At 42.8% G+C, this 26,801-nt stretch overlaps 1 protein-coding gene across 1 annotated transcript in view; it reads right to left on the bottom strand.

Moving 5' to 3' along the window:
- SMAD9 (SMAD family member 9) overlaps window positions 1–26,801 on the bottom strand; it is a 98,321-nt gene that overhangs the window by 12,637 nt on the left and 58,883 nt on the right. The window contains exons 4-5 of the mRNA XM_036297795.1: window positions 26,557–26,778; window positions 1,226–1,482 (exon numbers count right to left, since the gene is read on the bottom strand). Coding sequence (XP_036153688.1) covers window positions 1,226–1,482; window positions 26,557–26,778 — 479 coding nt within the window. The remainder of the gene's footprint in view (window positions 1–1,225; window positions 1,483–26,556; window positions 26,779–26,801) is intronic.

The following is a 26,801-nucleotide window of genomic DNA, read 5'->3' as shown; positions in this document are numbered from 1 at the left end:
CACCCCTAACTGCTTGCATGGGGGTGGGGCCAGCCCAGCAAGGGGCCGTCTGCCTACTTGATCTCCTCTAACCGCTGGTCGGACTACCTGATCACCCCTAACCACTGCCTACCTACTTGATCACCCCTAACCGCTGGTCTGCCTACCTGATCACCACTAACTACTCTGCCTGCCTCATTGCCCCTAACCACTTGCTTGGGGGTGGGGCCAGCCCAGTGAGGGGCCATATGCTTACCTGATCACCCCTAACAGCTGGCCTGCCTACCTTATCACCCTAAACCACTCTGCATGCCTGCTTGATTGCCCCTAACCACTTGATTGGGGGCGGGGCCAGCCCATGAAGGGCCATGGTGGTCTGGTCTCTGGTCATTTCAGTTGTGACACCTCTGGCCTTTTATTATATAGGATATTACCTCTTCCATTTGCCTGTATGCTGAGTTAGAGGAGTCTCTAATTTCATTCAGGCAAATTCATCAACATTTATTAAGTTACTAGAGGCCGGTGCACAAAATTTGTGCCCGCAGCCCAGCCTGCACCCTCTCCAATCCAGGACCACTGGTCCCTAATTGCTCACCTGCCTGCCTGCCTGCCTGGTCACCCCTAACTGCTGCCCCTGCCAGTCTGATCGCCCCTCACTGCCTCTGCATGCCGGCCTGGTTACCCCTAACTGGCCCTTGCTGCCAGCCAGGTTGCCCCAACGTCCCCCTGTGACTGGCTGGTCGCCCCCAACTGCCCCCCTGTGGGCCCGGTTGCCCCTCCCCCCCCCCCCCCCCACTGGCCTGGTTGCCCCACGCAGCCTGCTGTTCAGTTGTTTGATCATCCCTCACTAACCCCCCTGCTGGCCTGGTCGTAGGCAGCCATCTTGTGAGGGCATGAGGGTTAATTTGCATATCACCTCTTTATTATATAGGATAATCATGCTTGGCAATTTGAGGGTTGGAAAAATCTCTATAGCCTTGCATCTTATAAAAATATTATTGTCACTTTATCTTCTGCATTAAAAATCAGATAACTACTTAAAGTTGTTTTTCCTCCAAAAGTGTTATGCTTAAGAATTTTCTTATAATTGCTAAACAAGAGAGATCATACTCATAGAAATAAACTTCCAAAAAAAAACCCCTGCTGTCTACTAGAACTGGCTATGTAACTGCCACATCAACCAAAGAATGCCTTTTTTTTTTTTTTTTCAGTTTCCATCTTCAATGTGGAAGCAAGCACTCCTTACCTTAACAAAACTCATCCGGATAGTGCACATCTTAGTTAACTCATAGACGACTTCAAATCCATGGTGCACTGACTGAGCAAGCAGCTGAGCAAAGAGCTGGTTGCTGAAGATCTTGAGGCTACAACCACTGGGGATCTTGCAGACAGTGGCTGGGTGGAAACCGTGCTGATAGTTGCAGTTCCGGCTCTGGACAAAGATGCTGCTGTCGCTCACACACTCAGCATAGACCTCTCCCCCGACATAATATAAATGCACACCTATGAGGCAAAAACAGTCTTCAAATACCTGCACCATCTTTAGCTTAGCTGTACCACCATTCTCTTCTCATTGACCTTTGTAACCTGAAGAAATATGACTATCTACTGTGAAGTTACTTTTCATATTACCAATCACAGCTTAGTAAAATATGTGACCTAATTGCCAACTTGTTTTAATTCTAATTTGTGCTTTTTCCATGAGTCCATTTAAAATAAAAGTGGATTGCAACCCATGTTTACCATCACTGCACAGAACAAGTAAATCAGCTCTCTCCATCATTTTCTCAATCTCACATTCATTCACTCTAAAAGTAAGATCACCCAGCTGGTATGGCTCAGAGGTTGAGTGTTGACTCATGAACCAGAAGGTCACGGTTTGATTACTGGTCAGGGCACATGCCTGAGTTGCAGGCTTGATCCCCAGTAGGGGATGTGTGGGAGGCAGCTGATCGATAATGTTTCTCTCTTATTGATGTTTCTATCTCTCTATCCCTTTCGCTTCTTCTCTCTCTAAAAATCAATAAAAATATTTTTTAAAAAAATAAATAAAAGCAAGCTCATAATATTTAATACAAAATGAATACTTAAGGCAGAAAATATCAAATAGCCCTTCTAGTACATATATAAGTAAAAAAAAATTAAAACTGGACACGGTAATATGAAAAATATTACTTAAGTGTATACACTAAACCCACTTCAGAGGAAACATAAATGAAGTTTAAATTTTATTTTTACCAACAATTATAAATCCATTTCTCTTAATAAATACCTCAAAGAGACGTAATTCAACTTCTAATATAGATCATAGAAATAATGCCTATTTGTTACTTATAAACAAAGAAATTCTTGCCACATTTTCAGATATAGACAATCAAAATGTAGTTTATGTTACTTTCTCTCACATTCTTGGAATTAAAAGGCACTGCTCACACTAGTTTTTACTCCAAATTAAGTTTGTGTTATTTCCCTTCAAATTTCGGGTTTTGAAATTCAACATAAATATATAGCAAGTGACTGGGGTTAGATAAAAATGAAGAAAGTCTAGTCTGTGGATATTAAATACCAGAACAACTTTTCTCCAACCTTTTAATGGAAATAAAATTCTCTACCACTACTACATGATTGTAAACTTAATCATCCTGCGGTTACAAGATATTCCTAGAAATGAACCAGAATATACTTACAGTGATATATTTTAGGTTGCCTCAAACAAAATTTTAAAATAGAATTTATAGTGCTTCAGCGGTTCTCAGACCCAAATTTGCGTAACTTTGCATTTAGGAAACATTACTCAGATAGCTGCTGAATTTCTTTGTCAGGGTCTAAGTAGCAATTGAGGGTCTTTATATGTGAATACCTCCCAACATATCCATTGTCTCCGTTTCCCATCTTCTTTACCTTAATACAATTTTAGAAAATAATGGTTTTCAGGATTATGTATTCTAACCATATCACTCTGAAGAAACTGATCCAGGGTCATACAGATAAAGCACAGCTGTTGATATTCAGGCTAAGGTTCCCCTCTCCCTACCCAGATCAGATGGCTCCTCTCTTCTCTCAGCCTTCCTCTCCCTTTTCTTTCTCATATTCATTATTCATTCTCCCTGAAAGGCTTGGGGCCTGACACCCATGACCCAGGCCTTGAGGTGTAGGCAGAAGTATGTTCCTAATTGGCTAGGACAGTGGTCGGCAAATTAGTCAATAGAGCCAAATATCAACAGTACAACGACTGAAATTTCTTTTGAGAGCCAAATTTTTTAAACTTAAACTATATGGGTAGGTACATTGTTATTAACTTAATTAGGGTACTCCTAAACTGGCCTTTGCTAAAAACGTCCTCAAGGAGAGAAACCAAGATGGCGGCATAGATAAACACAGGAAATTGCTGCCTCGCACAACCACTTCAAAAATACAACTAAAAGACAAAATGGACATCATCCAGAACCACAGGAAGGCTGGCTGAGTGGAAATTCTACAACTATAAAAAAAGAGAAAAGCACACTGAGACTTAGAGGAGGTGCGGAAGTAAAGTACAGAGGTACAGAGGCGCATGTGGAAAGGGCTGGCAACTGAGGAGGTGGTTGTCTTTTTCAATCAGGAGGGAGTCTCAAGCTCCCAACTGCTCTGAACTCCAGTTCCTGGAGAGTCTCTGGGGACCCAGACTCATACGGGGAGAAACTGGACTGTCTGGCATCAGTTGGAACTCAAGGGCGGCTTTCTCTCAAAGGTGCTTGCAGCAATTACCGTGAAACACTGAGACCCAGGACCTCTTAGGGCAGAACTGAGGAGCAGCCATAGCTGTTTGCTCCACCCTGTTGATTCCCTGAGACCCTGCTCCACCCAAGCTATGTGCAGAGGTTTTTGCATATGAATGACCTGGCCCTTTGCAATCTACAATTACCTAACAAACTGCAGCTGCGTCAGAGAGACCCAGAACATCCAAAACAAGGCCCAAGGACCCACAGCAGCTTGCATAGCTTCACAGCTGGGCCTCATCTGGGCACCTGAAAATCCCAAACAAAGAAGAGGAATCTACAGATCTCTCCGTAGCTCCTGCTGGGTAACCTCAGGAAGAGGCTAAATTAACACCTCCTTAGAGATCCAAGAGCCAGTGTACCCAGTGGTCAGAGTGGGACCATCCAGATTACAACTCCTCAGATCCATAAGGGACACACTCAGGGGGCAGACTCAGTGAGCACCAAAGCCCCACTGAAGCAAGTCTTGCCCCATAAAGGTGTCTCCAGCACAGAAGTTCTCCCACTGCAGACACAGCTGATTCTCACAGCCAATTGGCCTGGAGGTCAAGAGTGTCCATCACAGGTAAGTGGGGAGGCTGAGCCACTGGGCTCTATAGGACACCGAGCACAGAAAGCCACTCTATCAACACAGGGAAGCATAAAAAATGCGGAGACAAAGAAATAGGTCACAAATGACAGAAATGGAGGAAATCAAACTACTGGATATAGAGTTCAAAACCAAACTTATAAGGTTTTTCAAGAATTTTCTAGAAACCGCCGATAAATTTAGTGAGACCCTCAAGAAATCTAGTGAGACCCTCAAGGATATGAAAAAGGACCAACTAGAAATTAAGCATACACTGACTGAAATAAAGAATATTATACAGAGTTCCAACAGCAGACTAGAGGATCACAAGAATCAAGTCAAAGATTTGAAATACGAAGAAGCAAAAATCACCCAACCGGAAAAACAAACAGAAAAAGAATCAAAAAATATGAAGATAGTGTAAGGAGCCACTGGGACAACTTCAAGAGTACCAAAATCCGAATTATGGGGGTGCAAGAGAGAGAGCAAGATATTGAAAACCTATTTGAAGAAATAATGACAGAAAACTTCCCCTACCTGGTGAAAGGAATAGACTTACAAGTCCAGGAAGCTCAGAGAACCCCAAACAAAAGGAATCCAAAGAGGACCACACCAAGACACATCATAATTAAAATGCCAAGAGCAAAAGACAAAGAGAGAATCTTAAAAGCAGCAAGAGAAAAATAGTTAGTTACCTACAAGGGAGTACCCATACGACTGTTAGCTGATTTCTCAACAGAAACTTTGCAGGCCAGAAGGGAGTGGCAAGAAATATTCAAAGCGATGAATAGCAAGAACCTACAACCTAGATTACTTTACCCAGCAAAGCAATCATTCAGAATTGAAGGTCAGATAAAGAGCTTCACAGATAAGAAAAAGCTAAAGGAGTTCATCACCACCAAACCAGTATTACATGAAATGCTGAAAGGTATTCTTTAAGAAGAGGAAGAAGAAGAAAAAGGTAAAGATACAAATTATGAACAACAAATACATATCTATCAACAAATAAATCTAAAAATCACGTGAATAAATAATCTGATGAACAGAATAAACTGGTGAAAATAATAGAATCAGGGGCATAGAAAAGGAGGGGACTGACTAGTCTCAGGGGCTGGGAGGAAAGGGGTGTAGGGTGTGCGGGAAGAGACTGGACAAAAATTGTACACCTATGGATAAGGACAGTGGGCTGGGGTAAGGGCAGAGGGTGGGGTGGGAACCAGGTGGAGGGGAGCTATGAGTGGAAAAAGTGGAACAACTGTAATAATCTGAACAATAAAGATTTAATTTAAAAACAAACAAACAAACAAAAAGTCCTCAATCTGAGGGGTTGACCTCAGCGAATGTACCTCCACTTCTTCTAACACCACTTCTTCAAAATAGACTCGCCCAGGCCAAGAACTGACTTCTGCGCATGGGCCACGAAGTTTCAATCGCACTGTACAAGCATGCCCGCGTGTGGTATTTTGTGGAAGAGCCACATTCAAGGGGCCAAAGAGCCGCATGTGGCTCGTAAGCCTCGGTTTGCCAACCACTGGGTTAGGACATAGTTACTTGGTTGGACTGACATGTTGGAGATTACGAAAGGACACTGCCAAACCCTGACTTTCTTGAACAACCCTGTGAACTCCAGGTGGCAGGCCTGCCTCTGGGGTGCTTGTGGTGTTTCAAAAGAGAAAGAAAGTAAGTTACTGAGAGAGGTGTTAGGTAGGAAGTTAGACATGAGCAGCTGAGGCAGGGCCTGCCCTGGGGTCCTGAACAGGGGTCAGACCACATTGCCTTCAGCTCATTTCTCTATGGGTGGCCCAGCATCCAGTAGAACACCAGTGGGCAGGTTTGGAACCAGTGGGTTCTTAGTGCAAGCTCAGAAGAAAATGACATGACCTCAATGTGACCTTACTAGGGTCCTGGACAAATTATAATAAAACTAGAGGCCTGGTGCACAAAGATTTGTGCACTGGCGGGGGGCGGGGGGCGGTGTCCCTCAGCCTGACCTGTGCCCTCTCACAGTCTGAGACCCCTCGGGAGATAACCACCTCCTGGCTTAGGCCCACTCCCTGGGTGGCAGATGGCAGGCCTGATCCTGCGGTGCCTGCCCCACTGCCCTGGGTCACACAGGGCAGGCCCAATCCCGGGGTTAGGGCGGGCAGCGGATGGTGCTGCCCCGCCCTGCCCGCCTGCAGTATGCAAATATAACGGCCATCTTTGTTGGGTTAATTTGCATACTCTTCTGATTGGTGATTGGAGTAACGAAGGTACGGTCAATTAGCATCTTTGTCTTTTATTAGTGTAGATTGGCATTGTGGTTTTGGACCCCCACCCCCAATACATTTTTCTGTATGCATTATGGGTAAGGGAATGTGCAGAAAAAATATATTTATATAACTCTTTTTTGTCAATCATCCCTGAATGCAAATGAAAGTCTCCACCCAGAAAATCCTTTATTTAAACCATATAACCCAGGAGTTCAGGGTCATGGTCTCTCTTGAGTGGCCCATTACTCATTTTTCTTCAATACACCCCACTTTGCTTTACTCTCATTTTCATTGACCTTAAAATCTTTTCTGCATTGACAAGAAGAACTGGGGTCCCAGCCGATAACCCTAATCAGTAACATCTTTTTGGCACCACAACTCGGATTTCACAAACTGTAAGTCCTCTGGCCACGAGGCTGGAGAAAAGACTACTTTACTCTTCCTTCTTGTCCAGGATTGGAAGGGCAAGGCAGTAATTCTAGTTAAAAGGGGATAACTGCCTGCCAGTGAAAAACTAAAATAACTATGAGCACTTGGAGATGAACTGGCACCAAAGATATGAGGTACATCTTCCTTCCAGTCTGTAAGCAGACACTCTCAGGTGACTGAGGGTCCTTGTGGAGGTGTGGGAGGATTTCCTGGGTGATGTGCAAGAGCCTCATAGGGACTCCACAATACAATTCTAATTAAACTTTGACCTGTATGAGGGGTGAATATAAGGTTTGGTCAGCCAGCACTCCAAGTTCTCATGGTGGTTTTAGACAGCCGTGAGAAAAACTGAGACACGTAAAAGGAGAGAGGATGACCATCAGGCTTTACTGTCTCTTGGAGTCGCCTCCAAAAGCAGCACACTCTGACCCACCACATTGATCCCCAAGAATTCCACTCACAGTCATGACTCCAACTCATCTACATTCTTGGCATATAATTCTCATCATCCATGCATTGTTAGGATGTAATACACCTTGCCTGCCCAACCAGACTCTCTTTACCTACACTCTAGCTTGCCTCTTGGCTACTACTATATCTAGGAAATCTATCTGTCCTCTTCCAGGTAGACCTATTGGGTAAATCTTTCTGTCTATAACCTAGAAAATCTCTCAGGGTTTAACAGGGTCAAGTCTCTATAGCACTTGGCGGGAAGTACCATGGTAGAATTTCTACAGTATCATGAGTTATGGCAGGCACAGCATTCTCAAAATTTGGACAATGTAAGAACTCTCAGAGTAGGGGTCCACCCTATCGAGGTGAAATCTAGATGGGTTCAGAAGAAATGGTGTAGACATCAACAAAAGAATAGGAGAGACGCAAAATATAAGATACGATGCAGAAGTCCAAGGTACAAAACAACTGAAAGGTAAAGGGCACCATAAATTTACCTCAAACTGTTAGGTAGAAAGTTAGACATGAGCAGCTGGGGTGGGGCCTACCCTGGGGTCTGTACAGGGGTTAGACCAACATTGCCTTCAGTTCATTTCTCTATGGGCAGCCCAGCATCCAGCAGACCACCAGTGGGCAGATTCAGAACCTGCCAGTTCTTGGCACAAGCTCAGAAGGAAAGGACAAGACATCAATGCAACCTTACTAGGGTCCTGGACTAATTATAATAAAATTTGCACTGTGGTTTTGACTCGACTCTCCTCCCCACCCCCCATGTGTCTTTCTGTATGCATTATGGGTAAGAGCATGTATAGAAAAATATAATTATATAACCCTTTTCTGTCAATCATCCCTGAATGCAAATTAAAGTTTCCACCCAGAAAATCCCTCATTTAAACCATATAATCCAGCAGTTTGGGGTCTCTCTCTCTCTCTCTCTCTCTCTCTCTCTCTCTCTCTCTCTCTCTCTCAACTGGTCTGCTCCTTAATTGAAGTGTATCTTCAATAAACCCCATTTTGCTTTACTTTCATTTTCGTTGACTTAAAATCTCTTCTGCTTTGATGAGAAGAACCAAAGTTTCAGCCAGTAACTCCAATCGGTAACAGAGGAAGAGTGGGCCTGCTAAGTGTTTACTACATATTTGAATTTAATGAGCTTCAAATAATAATTCTCCCAAACCCATTAAGTAGAATAGATAAGATTTGTTATCTGACTTTGGTCTTTATTTAGGAGATGTTTACAATCCTGTTTAGGTCTTATCTGAAACCACAGCCCAGTTAGCAGAATAACAAAGCAGAGAAGAGCTTGGGCAGGTAGGCAGTAGGTTAGCATACTGAGCTAGAAGAGGGAGCAGAGCCAATGAGATGGGGTGAGCATATGAAAGGCTGAGCCAGCTCTGAGCACCACAAGGATGAAATTCAAGCCCAATGTGAAGGAGGCTGGCTTTGGCTAGAGACAGCAGCATCTAAAGAAGTGCCAAGCAGACACATGATTTTATTTGCAGCCATATAATAGGCCAAAATAGTGGCTTTAAATGTGATTTTTTTTTAAACTGATTTTTTAGAGAGAGGAAGTGAGAGGGAGAGAGAAACATCGATGTAAGAGAGAAATCGGTCAGCTGCCTCTTGAACTCACCCTGACCAGGGATCGAACCCCCAACCTGGGCATGTGCCCCGACCAGGAATCAAACTAGCAACATTTTGGTGCATGGGACAAGGCTCAACCAACTGAGCCACACCAGCCAGGGGCAAAATAGTGGCTTTAAGCCACTTACATTAGATCCTGTATAATTATAGAGACCAGCAAGCAATAGGGATAAGTGCCCAAAGAAAGCGCTGAGATGACCAAGAGAACCAAGACATTGTGCTCATCAGGCGAGTTCTACCCATACTTTGAACTACATCTCTTCTTGGGGTACATCTTTCTTCATTTGAGCTTTCTATTTGTGTGTGACTGCCACTCACCTTTCATAAGATTAGGGAGCTGGGAGTCCTGTGTTTTGCTTAATTAGGACCAGAGATATATTGGGTTTGATTTGGGTTGCTGAGTCTGACTGCAAGGGTGTTTGTTCTCTTTTAGCCCTCTTCTGTAGCCTTGAATGACAGAGAAATGACAGAGGAGAAACTGGAAAATTAGGCTGATGACAGGGTTCCAAAATTCTGGAACCTACTAATAGTCAGAGGAGGAAGTCAGTGCCCCTATGTGGGAGGAATCCTCTCCTGAACAGGAAAGTGGGAAAATACCACCACATAATGTAGACCTCATTACCACACCCCCAGAGTCTGAGGCATCTCCATTCTGCTTAGGAAAAAAAAACACCCAAACTTACTTGCACAAACTCAACACCTTCCCTTGACTTGGTAATTGATCTTCCCCTTGCCTCTGTTGCCCTCTCTTATGCACAACTATTTTAAAATCTAGATCATATGGAGCTTTGCAAAAGTGCATATTTCTGAGTGTAATAATGTTTGCAATTTTCCAACATAAAAAATATTTTGATAAAAAATAATTATATAAAAGTACAGATTTCCAGATCCAAACCAAGGGTTTGGGTTAGAGGATGCAAGTACCTCCATAGGATTGTACCTGCAGGTGTGCACTGCACAACTCCAGGGTTTGCCTCACAGTCTTCCCAGATCTGCATACAAAATTATTACAAGCCTTCCCCAACAGTTGGCATAGCTTCTCTGGAGAAAAGGGCTCCTAATTAACACAAAGCAGCCCCTACCCTGGTAGCAAGGTTGATCCCCCAAATCTGTACTTAAAGACATTTAAATCTCTCTGAACAACATGATGAACAAGCAAGTTTGGGTCCAACTGAGCTACATGGAATGCCCCACTTTGCCACTCACAACTCAGTGACTCTTGCCTGCCTGGGCTGCATGCAAAGCTTCTCTCTCACTGTGGCTGCTGGGATCCTGGCACACCCTCACACACTTCCTCCCAGCCCATTCTCACCTGAACAAGAAAGCCCACTAGAGAAAATTTAGAAAATGCAGAGATACCGAAAATAAAAATCAGCCACAAATCCACAGCCCAGAAATAATAAAAGCTAAATATGTATTATATATCTTTCAGTCTTTTATGTGCATTTTAAAAAAGCAAAATTCGAATCATACTCTATAGGATTTTTCTAGCTTTTTTCATTTATTAGTATACTAGAGGCCTGGTGCACAAAATTTATGCACTGGGGAGGGGGGTCCCTCAGCCCGGCCTATGCCCTCTTGCAGTCTGGGACCTCTCAGGGGATATCCACCTGCTGGCTTAGGCCCGCTTCCCGGGGGATCAGGCCTAAGCTGGCAATTAGACAGCCCTCTGGCAGCCCAGGAGCCCTCGGGGGATGTCCACTTGCCAGCGGGGAGCAGGCCTAAGCTGCAGTCGGACATCCTTAGCGCTGTTGAGGAGGCGGGGGAGGCTCCCACCACCACCACTGTGCTGGCAGCCATCAGCCTGGCTTGTGGCTGAGCAGAGCTTCCCCTGTGGGAGCGCACTGACCACCAGGGGGCAGCTCCTGCATTGAGCGTCTGCCCCCTGGTGGTCAGTGTGTGTCATAGTGACCAGTCATTCCCAGTCATTCTGCTGCTAGGGTCAATTTGCATATTACCCTTTTATTATATATGATTGTGAACACTTTCTTATGATATTAAGTATTTTGCAACATCAAGTTTAATAACTGCAATAGTATGACATTCTATTTTTTTTTAATTGTTTTTTTTTAGGATTTTCTTTAGAATGAGAAGTCTTACCCATGTTCAAAGGCAGAATGGAAAGGGAATTTTGAGACAGGAAAACAAAGTCTATTGGAAAAAGAAGCAACCCAAAAATCACCTTGAAGTACAAATCCTCTTTCTAAGGAATTGAGAAACCAAAATCTGGCCCCAGGATAATTCCTTTCATAAAACAGAAAGAATTACTGGAATTCTACAGAACTTGAGATAAGCCAAAAAAAATAATTTTTTTTTTTCAGCAAAAGGTGAAAAACTAGCTGTAAGAACAATTCACTGATTTGGTACACATGATGATTTTCAGGAAAGTTTTGATTTGCCCCAAAAGTTCAAGAATTGGGGTTAATGCCTCAAGAATTATCATAACTATTGACTCCCTCGCCCACCCCCCACCCCCTAACTAGGGAAAGAACAAACATCTGACAGGACAAATGCAACATGTCCACATCTGCAAAAGTGAAATGTGCTTGTCTTGCTCAAGTGTCATTTTCATGCCAAGAACCTGGTACAGGCTCATTATGAAGAGTTAACTTCAGTTACAGCACAAATCCTAAATGCTCATAGATGACTGTACTATTGATTATGATTATCTTAAGTCATGCTTTCTCAGAATATATATATAACCCTACCTCAATTATCTTAAGAGCATATCTCTGCTCATGCAGTTAATTCAAAATGTGGTTTTCCTAATTATTTGGAAATAGGGGTCATCCTAAAAGCCACTGTAAAAAAGCAGGCAAGTATTATACTCCAATGACCTCGACTGGCTATTCATTCCATCATTACCAAATTGCAGAAAATGACCTTTGCTTTATTTTGGGCAGTCACATATGGGTATTGTATGTCAGTAGTTCTTTTTTCTATAAAGATCCTTATTATTCTCCCATGAGCCTCTGTGTTACCCTCAGTGCAGTACTCCTTTCCTAGAATATTTTTGAAGGAAAACATAAAATCTTCTCTAATTAACACTTTTAAAGTAAATCACTATGAAATGTAAGTGTTTATTGTTAGTAGGGCCTTATTTCAATATCTCTGAGTTGACTATGAGGTACCACTGCTGTGGCATATACCACTAGGTATTTGCATTACATATTGAAAGGTTCAGTTCTTCAAACAATGCATTATGAGGGGTATCAAGATAAAAAGGCAGGAGGGGTCCCTCCCTTCCAGAGGGCGGAGCAACTGGGCCTGGCAAAGAGAGCCAGGGGTGCAAATCCCTGGAATCACTCGTGTGACATGTGTAAGCTACTGAACTCTGAGCTTCAGTTGTCTCATCTGTGAAATGGGACTAAGAAAACCTAACATGCAGGGTTACTATAAAAATAATACATGCAAGTATTAGTAATCAGTGGGGGTAGGTATCAGTCATTTGAAAGAGTTCAAGTGGTTTGCCTAGTTTTCAGGGAAGAATATGAATAGACTTTATATTAGAATACATTGTTCTAGATTCTTCAGGGTATTGCCTCTGATATTTAATTGGTAGTCTCTGGTATGCTAGCACTAATTTGCTAATAACAATTTAAAGCACTTTGCTAGTGAGGTCAAAGTAATAGGTTCTATTCTTTTTGCACCAGCTAACTGTTGCAAGGCCATAAATAAATACTTGGTACTTGTCCTACTGTCTCACAGACTTGTCCTACTGTCTTACAGTGTGTCCTATTAGACAGAAAGCAGGGTGAAAGAGCATGGGTGAGTTAATCAGCATAGTGGTGACAGCCACTAGAGAAAACAACTCGAAGTACATGCTCTGCTGAGGGTGGTAGCATTAACATCCTTAGGAGGGTCAGCCATCTGAGCTAACTTACGTGGCAAGGAACACAGCACGGAAGTGGTCTCAAAGCTAACTGATAACTACTGAGGGAAGAAATGGCTGAGGTAGAAACCTTCTACCTTGCCCCTCTTCTACAGTTTAATATTAATATAGCACCCAGGTGATCCTTTTAAAGTGAAAACTAAGATTAGTAAACTCAATTTAAATCTATCTTCCCATTTCTCACAGAAGAAGCATTCAGAGCAGACAGGATCTGGTTCTGCTTCTTCTATGACTTCCCCACCTGCTTACTCACTCTGTTCCACTCACCCTGGCTTCCCACCTGTTTCTTTGGTATGTCAGGGCCTTTGCACCTGCTGTTCCCTTTGCTTGGAAAGCATTCCCCCAGATATTCACACTGCTAATTCCCTCTTTAGCTCCCTGCTCCAATGTCACCTTTGTAGGAAGGACTTCCCTGGCTACCCTGTTGTAAATTATAACATGCCCTCCCCTACCCACTTCCCCTCCTTTGTTTACCTCTAAACACTTATCATTGGACATATTATATATGTTATTTCTTGTCTGTCTTTCTTTAGTAATACGTGATTCATGAAGGCAAGAATTTTTCATCCTTTTTGTTTGTTAGGTTTTGGTTTGTTTCCCACTGCTGCATCCCTAGGGCTAGAATAATCTGGCTAAGAACAGATGCTCAATAAATTTTTGAGAGATGAATGCATATCTCTGAAATCTAAGTGTCTCTATTAATTAACTCACAGAACAAATTGATTTATTTTCTAATTTAGGAGTGCATTGTATTACAAACTTATTCAGGCTGGTGCTCCAGGAAGCCCTGATACTCTGAAACAAATAATCCACAGGAGTACCAAAAAAAACAGTCCCCTGACCTCATAGAAGACTGGTAACTCTTGCTTTAAAACTATTCCAAGCCAGCCCTGGCCTGTGTGGCTCAGTTGGTTGGGTGTCATCCATGCACCATGTGAGGGTGAACTGCCCTTCCATCCAAGTAAGCACTTAGTTAAGCTTTCTTAAGCTCTCTCCTATGGTTCCCTAACCCTATGGATCAGCTTTCAGCCAACAACACAGAACACCAACTCTTCATGTCCATATCAGCAGCACTTTGAATAAGCTGCTTGCAGAAAGATTCCCAGAATGCACTCAATACTCCTTCAATATTTTAACTTTATCTTTGGATCAAGTGGCATCAAGTAGAAGTCTATTATGTAGACCAACCTGAAATGTCCCTCAGCAAACAGCTCTACAATATTACATTTTAATGTTCTGCCTTTAGATTTCACTTGCAGATTCTTATAAAAAACATTTGAAAGTAAAACCATACCTGAGAAATTTGTTTAAAAATTGAGTCAAAATAAAAGTATTATTTCCTTTGAGGTACTGTTATGTTTCCCCTTTTGTAATAAAAATTACATTACAGTCTTGTCAGTGTGGCTCAACGGTTGAGTGTCAACCTATGAACCAGGAGGTCACAGTTTGATTCCTGGTCAAGGCACATGCCCAAGTTACAGGCTTGATCTCTAGTAGGTGGCAATCAAGACGCAGCCTATCCATGTTTCTCTCTCATCATTGATGTTTCTATCTCTCTCCCTTCCTCTCTGAAATTAATAAAAACCATTTTAAAAATTATATTACAGATTGAGTGTCCCTTTTCTGACCTCCCTATCAGGAAACCTATAGTGAAATTTTAATCACAATCACACCTAAGGATGACATGCTTGTATTTCTCTCTGTCCCCCTTACCCCCCATTTCTGATTTTCTATTTTTCATTTATCATTTCACTGCAAAGGTTTCTTGGAAGCCACTTCAAAGCTACATGGGAAAATACAGAAATAAACATAAAGTAATTGTCACCATTAAGAGTCAACATATGTTGGAAGCTACCCATTGTCTTCACTATCAGAAAAGTGTAAACAAGGAGCCCAGAATGCTGGTGAACCTTGAGCTCTAGCAAGGGCCAAAGCTATGCACCAATTGTTTAGATGAGACAATGGTGGCTCAAGCAATTTCCTGACCAAATAGTCTCAAAGTAAATCTTTACTCATATTTACTGACCTTTAAGACAGTCTGTCTGTTACTAGAATTGCCTGCCTGACCAAGGGCAATATGTGTATCTAAAATTGAATAAAAGGTTGGCAGGGTCTGGGCACCAGCGAAGTCCTTCCCCTAGAGTTGGACTCTCTGCCTGGCCCCCCAAATTTCCAAATTATTATTTCTTGTCTCGTCTCGTCATTTGCCCACAGCCTTTCTCCAGATCTCGAACCCTAAGCTACACAGGACGTGGCATCTCACATCTGGCACCTTGATGAGGGACATCTGGAGAAGAAGATTCGCCTAGAACAAAAAACAAAGTTTCACCGGCAAGGTGGGGAAGAAGTTCACTGGATAGGTGGGGAAGAATTCACAGGATAGGTGGGGAAATTCGCCGAGTGCAAAGCCCACAGCCAGCTGCAGAAATTGCAATCTGTAAGTAGGGTGGGAACATCTTTTTTAGCCAGGCTAATGGGGCAGAATTCGTTAAAAGGGGAGAAACTTTATTGTAGACTTTTGGTTTGCATGCTCAAGGATAAAGGAATTAAAGTGTCAGAAGGTATTCTCTTACATTTTTTGCATGTTATTATAGAACGTAATCCTTGGTTTCCTGAAAAGGTACATTAGATAGTGAATGTTGGAAAGAGTGGGTCAGAACTTGAAAAAAAGCTCAGCAGCAGGGGAAAAATTTGCCTCCAAATTGTTTTTCCTTGTGGAACATGGTATTACACTTGCTGGAGCCTTTCAAAGAGTCAAAAGAGAATAAACCTCCTCCCCTTGCACCCTCCGCTCCTAAAGAGGAGCAAAAGGAAAAATTGGAGGAATGGCCTTCAAGGCCTCCTCCACCTCCATATCCTAATCCTGAAATATTTAATTCGCTATTAATAGAATCACCTATGCAAAGAGCTATCTGAGAAGGATTGAAGGGCATGACGGTGGAGGAGAGACTTGCTTTTCCTATTACACGGGTAGCTGACCCACAGCTCCCGAATCATATAATAAGACAGCATGAAAAATTTGACTTTAAAATGATAAAGGCCTGCATGAGAGCATAGTCCAAAATGGTCCTACTGCTCCTTTTACCAGAGAAATTATGATTAACATTCCTGAAGCATTTTTAGCTGTTTATGATTGGTATTCTCTGGCTTGCGCAACTCTAGATGGAGGAGATTATTTACTATGGAAGGGAGAATTTTTGGAGAAATGTCAGGAGCAAGCCCACACAAACTACAGGCTGAATGATCAAATAACTTATGAAATGTTAGCAGGGCTGGGACAATACAGTGACGTGCAAAATCAGCTAAATTTTGCGCAACAGGCTTATGAGCAAATTAGACTTTGTGGAAGAAGAGCTTGGTGGGCTTTACCAGAAAAAGGGGACCCTGAGGGAGCTTTTAGTAAATGTATGCAGGGGCCTGCAGAGTCATTTTTTGACTTTGTGGCTCACTTCACATGAGCAATGAGATGACAGATTCAGCATGAAACAGCAGGAGACATTTTAATTTAGCAATTAGCTTATGAGAATGCCAATGCTGATTGTAAGAAATGCCTGACACCTCTGAGAAAAAATAGTACCATTACAGAAATGATTCGAGCATGTCAGAATGTAGGATCAGGCACTTTTCAAGCAAACTTACTAGCTGCTGCTGTAACAGCAGGGAATAAAAGGTGCTTTAATTGTGGAAGAACAGGACATTTAAAAAAGAATATAGACAACCAAGGAGCACACAAGGTGGTGCTCAAGGGAAAGGAGTGAGCATTCCGCCTCCCGATTCAATCAGTGCAGATTCAACCTCCTTGTGTCTTAGATGTCAGAAAGGAAACCATTGGGCCAGTCAATGTAGATCGAAGTTTCATAAAAATGGACAGCCGTTAGATCAAGACATAGGAAATTGCCAACTGCAGGGAAACGGCCAAAGGGGCTGCCCCCAGCCCCATCATCAATAGGGGATTTTTGCCCTGCAAGGCCCACAGTGGATTCCCTCATCCGAGTCACTCCAGGGAGGGCAGGCCTAGATCTTAAGAACACTATAGCGGTCACTTTGACCCCCGATATGGCTCAGCAAGCTGTTCCTACAGGAATCTGGGGACCTGTGCAACTGGGAACGTTAGGATTAATCTTAGGGATAAATGGAAACACTCTGAAAGGACTAACTGTTCTGCCTGAAGTCATAGATTCAGACTATGAGGGAGAAATCAAGGTAATACTAGAATACAATCATATTATGCAAATTACTCCAGGACAAAGAATTGCTCAGATACTACTTCTACCTTTTATTCAGCAACACGAAGCTATAAATAGGAAAAGAGGAACAACAAGGATTTGGAAGCTCAGATATCTATTGGATACATGAAATTAGCAAAACCCATCCTATGATTAATTTAAGAATAGAGATAAAACTGTTTAAATGGTTTAGTAGACACTGGAGCGGATGTCAGCATTATCAGCAAAGAATTCTGGCCTCCAAGTTGGTCCATGGTAGAAGCTATGGGCTCTATTTGGGGGGTTGGAGTTCCTGATAATACACAACGTAGTGTTGCAGTGGCAAGGTGGCAAGATGAGGAAGGACAGACAGGATGGTTTCAGCCCTAATAGTCTCTGGAATTGCAGTCAACTTATGGGGCCAGGATGTTTTAGAAGGTTTACAAGCTTGTATTATAACCGACAAAGAAATGCAGTTAATCAGATGGGATATCAGACTGGTCAAGGCTTAGGAAAAAATAATCAGAGAATTAAAGAGCCCATCCAAGCCAAAGGAAACCCAGGAAGATTAGGATTAGGATATCAAACTTTTTAGGAGTGGTCACTGCTCAGTCTCTCCACCCTCATGCTGATCTTATACAAAGGGAGGATGATAGATTTATATGAGTTAGATCAGTGGCCATTAACCATGGAGAAATTAGGTCATATTCATGAATTAATACAGGAACAAATAGAGAAGCTGGCCACATAGAGCCTTCCAATAGTCCTTGGAATCCGCCTATATTTACAATAGCTAAGAAGGCGACAGGAAAATGGCGATTGTTACATGATCATAGAATGGTTAACGCCACAATTCATACCATGGGAGCTTTACAGCCTGGACTCCCAGCACCTTCACAATCCCTCTAGATTGGTCTCTTATAGTAGTAGATCTTAAGGACTATTTTTTCACCATTTCCTTGGCACCTCAAGATAAACAAAGATTTTCATTTTCAGTGCCAGCTATTAATAATATAGAACCCATGAAAAGATATCAATGGAAAGTTTTGCCTCAAGGAATGGCCAATAGCCCCACCTTGTGACAAAAATATGTAGCTCAACCTGTTCAGCCTTTAAGGGACAAATATTCCTGATATTACATTATTCATTACATGGATGACTTGCTCTTAGTGAGTCCACAGGAAGAGCAGACTTTGGCAATGTTTTCCCAATTAGAAAAAGGAACTCCCTAAATGGGGCTTAAAATTTGCTCCAGAAAAGGTACAGAAAGAGACGCCTTTCAAATATCTGGGAACCATAAGTGAAAACCAATGTATTAGGCCTCAAAAGGTGAAAATATGAAAAGATTGCCTTAAAACTTTAAATGACCTTCAAAAATTATTAGGGGACATTAACTGGTTAAGACATTATCTGAAAATCTCTATGGGAGAAATTGCAAATTTATTTAATATAATTAGGGTGACTCTAATCTTTCCTCGCCCTGAACATTAACAGATGAAGCTAGGAAAGAGTTGCTAAGAATTGAGCAGGCAATCTCCTCAGCCCAAGTAACACAGGTACAGCCTGAATTGCCTTTATTTGGACAGATTAACCATACTGCAAATAGTCCCACTGGAGTCATCTTCCAAAATAAAAACTCTCCCGCTATTACTGAATGGGTCCACCTAGGACAGTGATGGCGAACCTATGACACGCGAACTCACTTTTTTGGTTGATTTTTCTTTGTTAAATGGCATTTAAATATATAAAATAAATATCAAAAATATAAGTCTTTGTTTTACTATGGTTGCAAATATCAAAAAATTTCTATATGTGACATGGCACCAGAGTTAAGTTAGGGTTTTTCAAAATGCTGACATGCCGAGCTCAAAAGGTTCGCCATCACTGACCGAGGACATCATTCTTCTAAAACTGCAGTTACATATACAGAACTCATGGCAGGCAGCTTAATATCTCAACTCAGAAAGCGCTGCAAGCAGCTTAGAGGAGAAGAACCCCACTGCATCTATCTTCCCCTCACAGCGAAGCAATTAGAAATGTTACCTCAAACTGATTTAAATTGGCAAATTGGATATTCAGGGGAACTTAGTTGTCCCCTATTAAAAGACAAATTACTACAATTTTTATATTATATTCCCATTATTATACCAAAAAATACTAGGCAGGAACCTATTCCTGGAGCATTAACTGTTTCTACTGATGGATCATCTAATGGTAAAGCTGCTTATCATACAATGAATTTAGGCCGAGTCATACTGACCAGTCATACTTCTGTACAAAGAACCGAATTAGAGGCTATTAAGGCTGCATTGCAGGATTTCCAAGAGCCTCTTAATATTATCCCTGACTCTGCTTACACTGCAGGCCTAGTGAATAGAATTGAAACTGCTCGATTAAAATGGCTCAGTGACCAAAGTCTATTTATACTATTTAAACAAGTTCAGCAGATTGTGCAACAGAGACAATACCCTGTCTACATCACTCATATTAGAACCCACAGCGTATTACTTGGCCCTCTAACAAAAGGAAATGCCCATGCTGATCAATTGGTTGCTTTATTAAAACAGACCACAGAATCTCATCAGCTTTTACATCAGCCTGCCAAAATGTTGTCTAAACAATTCTCAATCACTCAACAGCAGGCAAAACAGATTACCAAGGAATGTCCCACTTGCATGTTACATCTGCCTCAAGGGCCTAATACAGAAATTAACCCTCGAGGATTGATAAGGGACCAAATCTGGCAAATGGATGTGACACATTTTACTCCTTTTGGAAGCCTTGGAGCATTGCATGTCTCTGTAGACACCTTTTTAAAGGTCCTATGGGCTACTGCATCTACAGGGGAAAATGGCAAAACAGGTTACTAATCATTGCCTAGCTGCTTTTGCCATCATGGGAATTCCAAAAATTATTAAAACTGACAATGGACCCAATTACAAAAGCTGTCATATCCAAAAATTTAAATATACAATGGAGTCAAGACAGTCTCTTCAATAAATGGTGTTGGGAAAATTGGACAGATACATGCAAAGAAATGAAACTAGACCACCAACTTACACCATACACAAAAATAAACTCAAAATGGATAAAGGACTTAAATGTAAGATGGGAAACCATAAAAATACTAGAGGAATCCAAAGGCAACAAAATCGCAGACATATGCCGAAGCAATTTCTTCACTGATACTGCTCCTAGGGCTTTGGAAACTAAAGAGAAAATAAACAAATGGGACTACATCAAAATAAAAAGCTTCTGCACAGCAAAAGAAACCAACAACAAAACAACAAGAAAGCCCACTGCATGGGAGAACATATTTTCCAATGTTATCACAGATAAGGGTTTAATCTCCAACATTTATAGGGAACTCATACAACTTAACAAAAGGAAGATAAAAAATCCAATCAAAAAATGGGAAAAGGACCTAAATAGACACTTTTCAAAAGAGGACATTCAGAAAGCCAAGAAACATATTAAAACATGCTCAAAGTCACTAATCATCCGAGAGATACAAATCAAAACAACAATGAGGTATCATCTCACACCTGTCAGAATGGCTATCATCAACAAACGACAATTGGAGAGGATGCGGAGAAAAGGGAACACTGGTGCACTGCTAGTGGGAATGCAGACTGGTGCAGCCACTATGGAAGACAGTATGGAGTTTCCTCAAAAAGTTAAAAATGGAACTCCCATTTGACCCCGTGATCCCACTTCTAGGAATATATCCCAAGAAACCAGAAACACCAATCAGAAAGGATATATGCACCCCTATGTTCATAGCAGCACAATTGACCATAGCTAAGATCTGGAAACAGCCTAAGTGCCCATCAGCAGATGAATGGATTAGAAAACTGTGGTACATCTACACAATGGAATACTGTAAAAAAAGAAGGAATTCTTATCATTTGCAACAGCATGCATGGAACTGGAGAGCATTATGCTAATTGAAATAAGCCAGTCAATGAAAGAAAAATACCACATGATCTCACTCATTTATGGATAATAAAGACCATTATAAACTGATGAACAAAAATACAGAGACAGAGGAGCATTGAACAGACTGTCAAACTACAGCGGGAAGGCTGGGGAGGGTTGGGGGGTGGGAGGGGGGTTTAGAGATCAACCTAAGGACTTGTATGCATGCTTATAAGCATAACCAATGGACACAAGACACTGAGGTGTAGGGGAGGCCGGGGGAATATCAAGGGGGGGAAAAAAGAGACATATGTAATACTCTTTGTAATACTTTAAGCAATAAAACAATATTAAAAAAATGAAAAATTCAGCACATTATAGGAATACCATATAATTCACAAGGACAGGCAATTATAGAACGCCAACATCAAAGGTTAAAATCCCAACTTGAAAAACAGTAAGGAAGGATTATGGAGAAATCATCTGTAGGTAGACTACACCAAGCCTTAATTACTTTAAATGTTTTCACTTGTGATGCCGATGGCAAGACACTCATGGAAATACACTGGTGTCAGAATAAGCCAAAGGAAAATGGACTGGTTAAATGGAAAGATCCCGAGTCTGCTTTATGGAAGGGCCCCGATCCCCTATTAACATTTGGTCAAGGGTACGCTTGTATATTTCCAGAAAATTTCTTGAAGCCCGTGTGGATTCCCGCAAGAAATATTAAACTTCAACATGGATCCAAGGGAGGAACTGGCCAGGTTAATGAGGACCTTGCACCTGGAGCCATGCCTTACAGCTGCAGACAATCAGCTACCCCAGCCGCAGATAGCAGCAGGCCCAAGCAACCCACTGAAGATAAGGAATGGGAGGAGGGTGAAGCAGATGACAAACAGCCCGGAGGTCACCTGGGGGATGGTGAAGAAGACTGTCCAGAAAGCTGAGCCAATTTGTAAGGAGACCCAAATCCCAAGAATGCCTGAGAATGTCTTTCTTACCCTGCTAGCAGTCATCAGCTGTACAATAATACTACCAGGGGCAAATGGGAAAGTATTTTGGACTTATGTTCCTGACCCACCATGGGTAAGACCCCTATGTGGGCTGACCCCCTGCCTAATGTAGTCACCAATAATACCAAGCACCTTGGTCACCCAGGAGGACCATCGGTGGGACAAGGAAGTATATGGGCAAAGTATAGTTACACGGGTGTTGCCTTTTGTATGACACAGAATCAAACCACTGCTCCTTTGTGTGTAAAATTAAAGAGAGGCTTCTGGCTAGCATGGACACCAAAGGAGAGGGAAGCAAATGCCCAAATACATCTACTATTACTACTTACTCTGGGGAGAGGTACAGAAAATGTAACTTTACTAAGACACCCCACCACCACCACCACCACTAAGCCATTATGTAAAAAGTCTTATGAATGGCACCCCACTGAGGGAGAAATTAATTGGCAAGACTGTTATAGTGACTACCCCACCAGCAGCAAACTTAATAACAGTTTTTCCTTTGTGGATTGGAGCCTCTACGGATCTGCATATAGTAACAATCGCACCCTAAAATGGAAGGGGAACACACCCTATCTATATGTTGAAGCTAATCACTACATTTCATGGCATGGAGAAGGATTTGTTGGATCTCAATTACAACATGACAATTGGCCTCTACAAAATACGCAATGGAAACTAGCTGCTGCACTTGCACCTATTAAATGGTACAGTTTTAATTATAGCTCAGCTAATTCTATTCATACCCTATGGAGAACTCCCAATAAGACAGTATTTGCCACCACTTGGGTATTTGATCCATTTGTACTCCTCTCAGGCCCCATCCAGGTGACCCTTAATGCTACAAGCCATCTGTATGAGGTGTCATGCACAGGCTGCACATTATCCCATTGTATTAATTCTACATTCCAAAAAGATTCCCTCATGATTTTAAATCAGTCTGCTTTCGCTTGGGCTCCTACTAACCTAACTGAGCCTTGGGAATCTCATCAAACCTACCAACCATTACATGATCTGGTAAAAATCTTAAAACGACAAAAAAGATTTCTTGGAATGTTAATTGCAGGACTCTTTGCCCTTATAATGTTACCTACTTCTGTGAGCATTGCTGCTTCGTCCATGGTACAAACTGTTCAAACTTGTCAGTTTGTACAAGTTAAGGAAAAATGTAACTAAGACCTTGTCTATACAAAAAGGAATTGACAGCCAGTTTGAGACAGAATTTTCAGCACTAAAGTCTACAGTCTTGTGGATGGGTGATAAAATCCACAGCTTAGAGCAAAGAATATCTTTACAGTGTCATTATAATTTTTCCCAGATTTGTGTTACCCCAGTTCCCTATAATAGTACCTTACACCCTTGGGAATCAATAAAAAAATCACCTTCTTGGTGCTTGGGGTAAAGGTAACACAACCCTTGATATTTAGAATTACAACAGCATATTGTACAATTATCCCAGGCAAATTTACAAACTAATTCCTTGGATGCCTGGTAGCAATTTAAAAAAGACATGAAAGAATTTAATCCCTTCCACTGGATCTCCTTACATTTGCTTGTCTCATTGTTTTTCTTATATGTTTATTTCTAGTCTGCAGAGGCAGAATGAAGAGTCTTAAAAGGACTCAAACCCTTCAGGTGGCATTCACTTTTCAAGATTTATTAAGGAAGTGAAAAGAGGGCAATGTTGGATGCTACCCATTGTTTTCACTATCAGAAAAGTGTAAACAAGGAGCCCAGAATGCTGGTGAACCTTGAGCTCTAGCAAGGGCCAAAGCTATGCACTGATTGTTTAGACGAGACAATGGTGGCTCAAGCAATTTCCTGACCAAATAGTCTCAAAGTAAATCTTTACTCATATTTACTGACCTTTAAGACAGTCTGTCTGTTACTGGAATTGCCTGCCTGACCAAGGGCAATATGTGTATCTAAAATTGAATAAAAGGTTGGCAGGGTCTAGGCACCAGCGAAGTCCTTCTCCTAGAGGTGGACTCTCCGCCTGGCCCCCCAAATTTCCAAATTATTATTTCTTGTCTGGTCTCGTCATTTGCCCACGGCCCTTCTCCAGATCCCGAACCCTAGGCCACGCGGGACATGGCATCTCATAAACATCAATGAATGAATTCAATGAATGTTTTTAATCTATGGCTTGTACATTTACTACAACAGGAGGCACTCAGGAGGTATGTTAGGAAGAATATTAGAATGCATCACCAAATTAAATAATGAAAGAAAATGCTTATGTGGCTCCTTTCCTAACTGGTCTGAGTGCTGGATGGGAAGAGAAAAGATCAATTGGCTCTCAAGTTTCTTTACACCTGTGATTCCAGAACAGTTTGACATGATAGTGGGCAGCCAGGTAACACTCAGACACTACCAACTATCCTATCTAATAAAAGAGAAACATGGTAATTAGCGTATGACCACTACCCTTCCCATTGGCTAATCAGGGCGATATGCAAATTAACTGCCAGCCAAGATGGCGGCGGGCAGCCAGGCAGCTTGAAACTAACATGAGGCTTGCTTGCTTCAGTGACGGAGGACTCCAACGTTCCCCGCCTGCCACTGCCGGCCTCTGAGCTGCAACTCTAAGCAACTATGTTACAAATATAGAAGCTAAACAAAACCCCAGAAACCTGCTTTAGTCCGCCCGGCTTCAGCCAGCAGGATTGCAACATTGTTTCAAATACAGAAGGTAAACAAAGGCCAGAAACCTGCTTTCAGCAGCGGAGGCCTAAGAGCTGGAGCCAAGCCTCAGAGCTAAAGCTGGCCCAGAATAAAAAAGAAAAAAGAAAAAAAGGAGTGGTTGGGAGCCTCAGTCACCCGCCAGCCTGAAAACAGCACTCAGACCCTCACCCAGACTGGCCAGGCACCCCAGTGGGGACCTCCACCCTGAAGGGTGTATGACCAGCTGCAAACAGCCATCATCCCCTCATCCAAGCTGGCCAGGCACCCCAGTGGGGACCCCCACCCTGATCCAGGACACCCTTCAGGGCAAACCAGCTGGCCCCCACCCGTGCACCAGGCCTCTATCCTATATAGTAAAAGGGTAATATGCCTCCCAGCACTGGGATCAGCGTGACAGGGGGCAGCGCCCAAACCCCCTGATCGCCCTGCGGCTCTGTGTGTGACAGGGGCCGGGGCCACAACCTCCCTATCCTCCCTGCTCTGTTCGTGACAGGGGAAGGCGCCCCAACCCCCTGATCAGCCCTGCTCTGTGCCTGATAGGGGGGAGCTCTCCAACCCCCTGATCACCCTGCGGCTCTGTGTGTGACAGGCTGCGGTGCCCCAACCCCCTGATCTGCCCTGCTCTGTGTGTGACAGGGGGCGGTGCCCCAACTCCCCTATTGGCCCTACTCTGTGAGTGACAGGGGGGAGTTCCCCAACCCCCTGATCGGCCCTGCTCTGTGCATGAAACGGGGGAGCTCCCCAACCCCCTGATCGACCCTGCTCTGTGCGTGACAGGGTACGGAGCCCCGATCCCCCTGATGGGCCCTGCTCTGTGAATGACAGGAGGCAGCGCCCCAACCCCCCATTGGCCCTGCTCTGTGCGTGACAGGGGATGGCGCCGCAACCTGCTCATCGACCCTGCCTTGAGTGTGACAGGGGGCGGTGCCCCAACCCCCAAATCAGCCCTACCCTGAGCGTGACTGAGGGTGGCATCGCAACCTCCCGATCCGCCCTGCTCTGTGCATGACAGGGGTGGCGCCCCAACTCCCCAATCAGCCCTCCTCTGAGCCTGACCAGGGGCTGCACCTAGGGATTGGGCCTGCCCTCTGCCACCCGGGAGCAGGCCTAAGCCAGCAGGTCGTTATCTCCCGAGGGGTCCCAGACTGCGAGAGGGCACAGTCCGGGCTGAGGGACCCCCCCCTTTCCCCGCTAGTGCACAAATTTTTGTGCACTGGGCCTCTAGTTCTAAAATAAAAGAAAATGATTTAAAGATCTTCAACCAGGCCTGCCACTCAACCATTGACTCTGCCAATAAAGGAAGCTTCAAAAACATCATTGTCCAGACCCCAGTGAGGCTTGTGCCATGGGCTGCTGTAACAATGCCTGGACACAGGAGAGCCCCAGTCATTTCCAAAGATAAATAAGTCAGGATGTTTAACTCCCTAGCTTCTAAGTTTCCAAAGGTAACTTTACCTTATATAAATGATCAACCAGCCAGAATTATTCTTCTTCAGAAGTTATCTAACATCTTTGAGCAACTCAAAAATAATCCACAATCCTTTTATTTAATGATTTCATCCTGTACTCACATTTATCATCTTGTTTGTCTTCATAATATGCACACTATGCTACCCCGCAAAAGATGTCATGCCCATTTTATAGGCAGAGAAACCCATCCCTGTGCCATCCCAATATGTTACATGGCCAATGAATGGCTTGTTTCTGTTTCCATATTTTAGCTCAGAAGAACAGAAAAAGAAATTACATATTTCTTTTACCCTTTCCTATGTGTCTCCTGGTATTTTCTATTGTTGAGTTTCTGTTTACATTAGAAAGAAGTCCAAGACAGAATCTGTTCCTGTTATTTGAAGGGTCTGTGAATCCATCTATAAGTACACTTCGGGAGGAAGCCTGGAACGTCTCACCAATTCGATTGTTCAGTTCATAGTAAGCAACTGAGCACCAGTGCTGGGGTTCCTCATAGCAAACTGGCCGAAAGTCTGAAAGAAAACAAACCAGATAG

This window comes from Myotis myotis, unplaced genomic scaffold, assembly GCF_014108235.1.
Source record: "Myotis myotis isolate mMyoMyo1 unplaced genomic scaffold, mMyoMyo1.p scaffold_m19_p_3, whole genome shotgun sequence".
NCBI classification, from domain to species: Eukaryota; Metazoa; Chordata; class Mammalia; order Chiroptera; family Vespertilionidae; genus Myotis; species Myotis myotis.
This window is presented reverse-complemented; position numbering and strand designations above follow the sequence as displayed.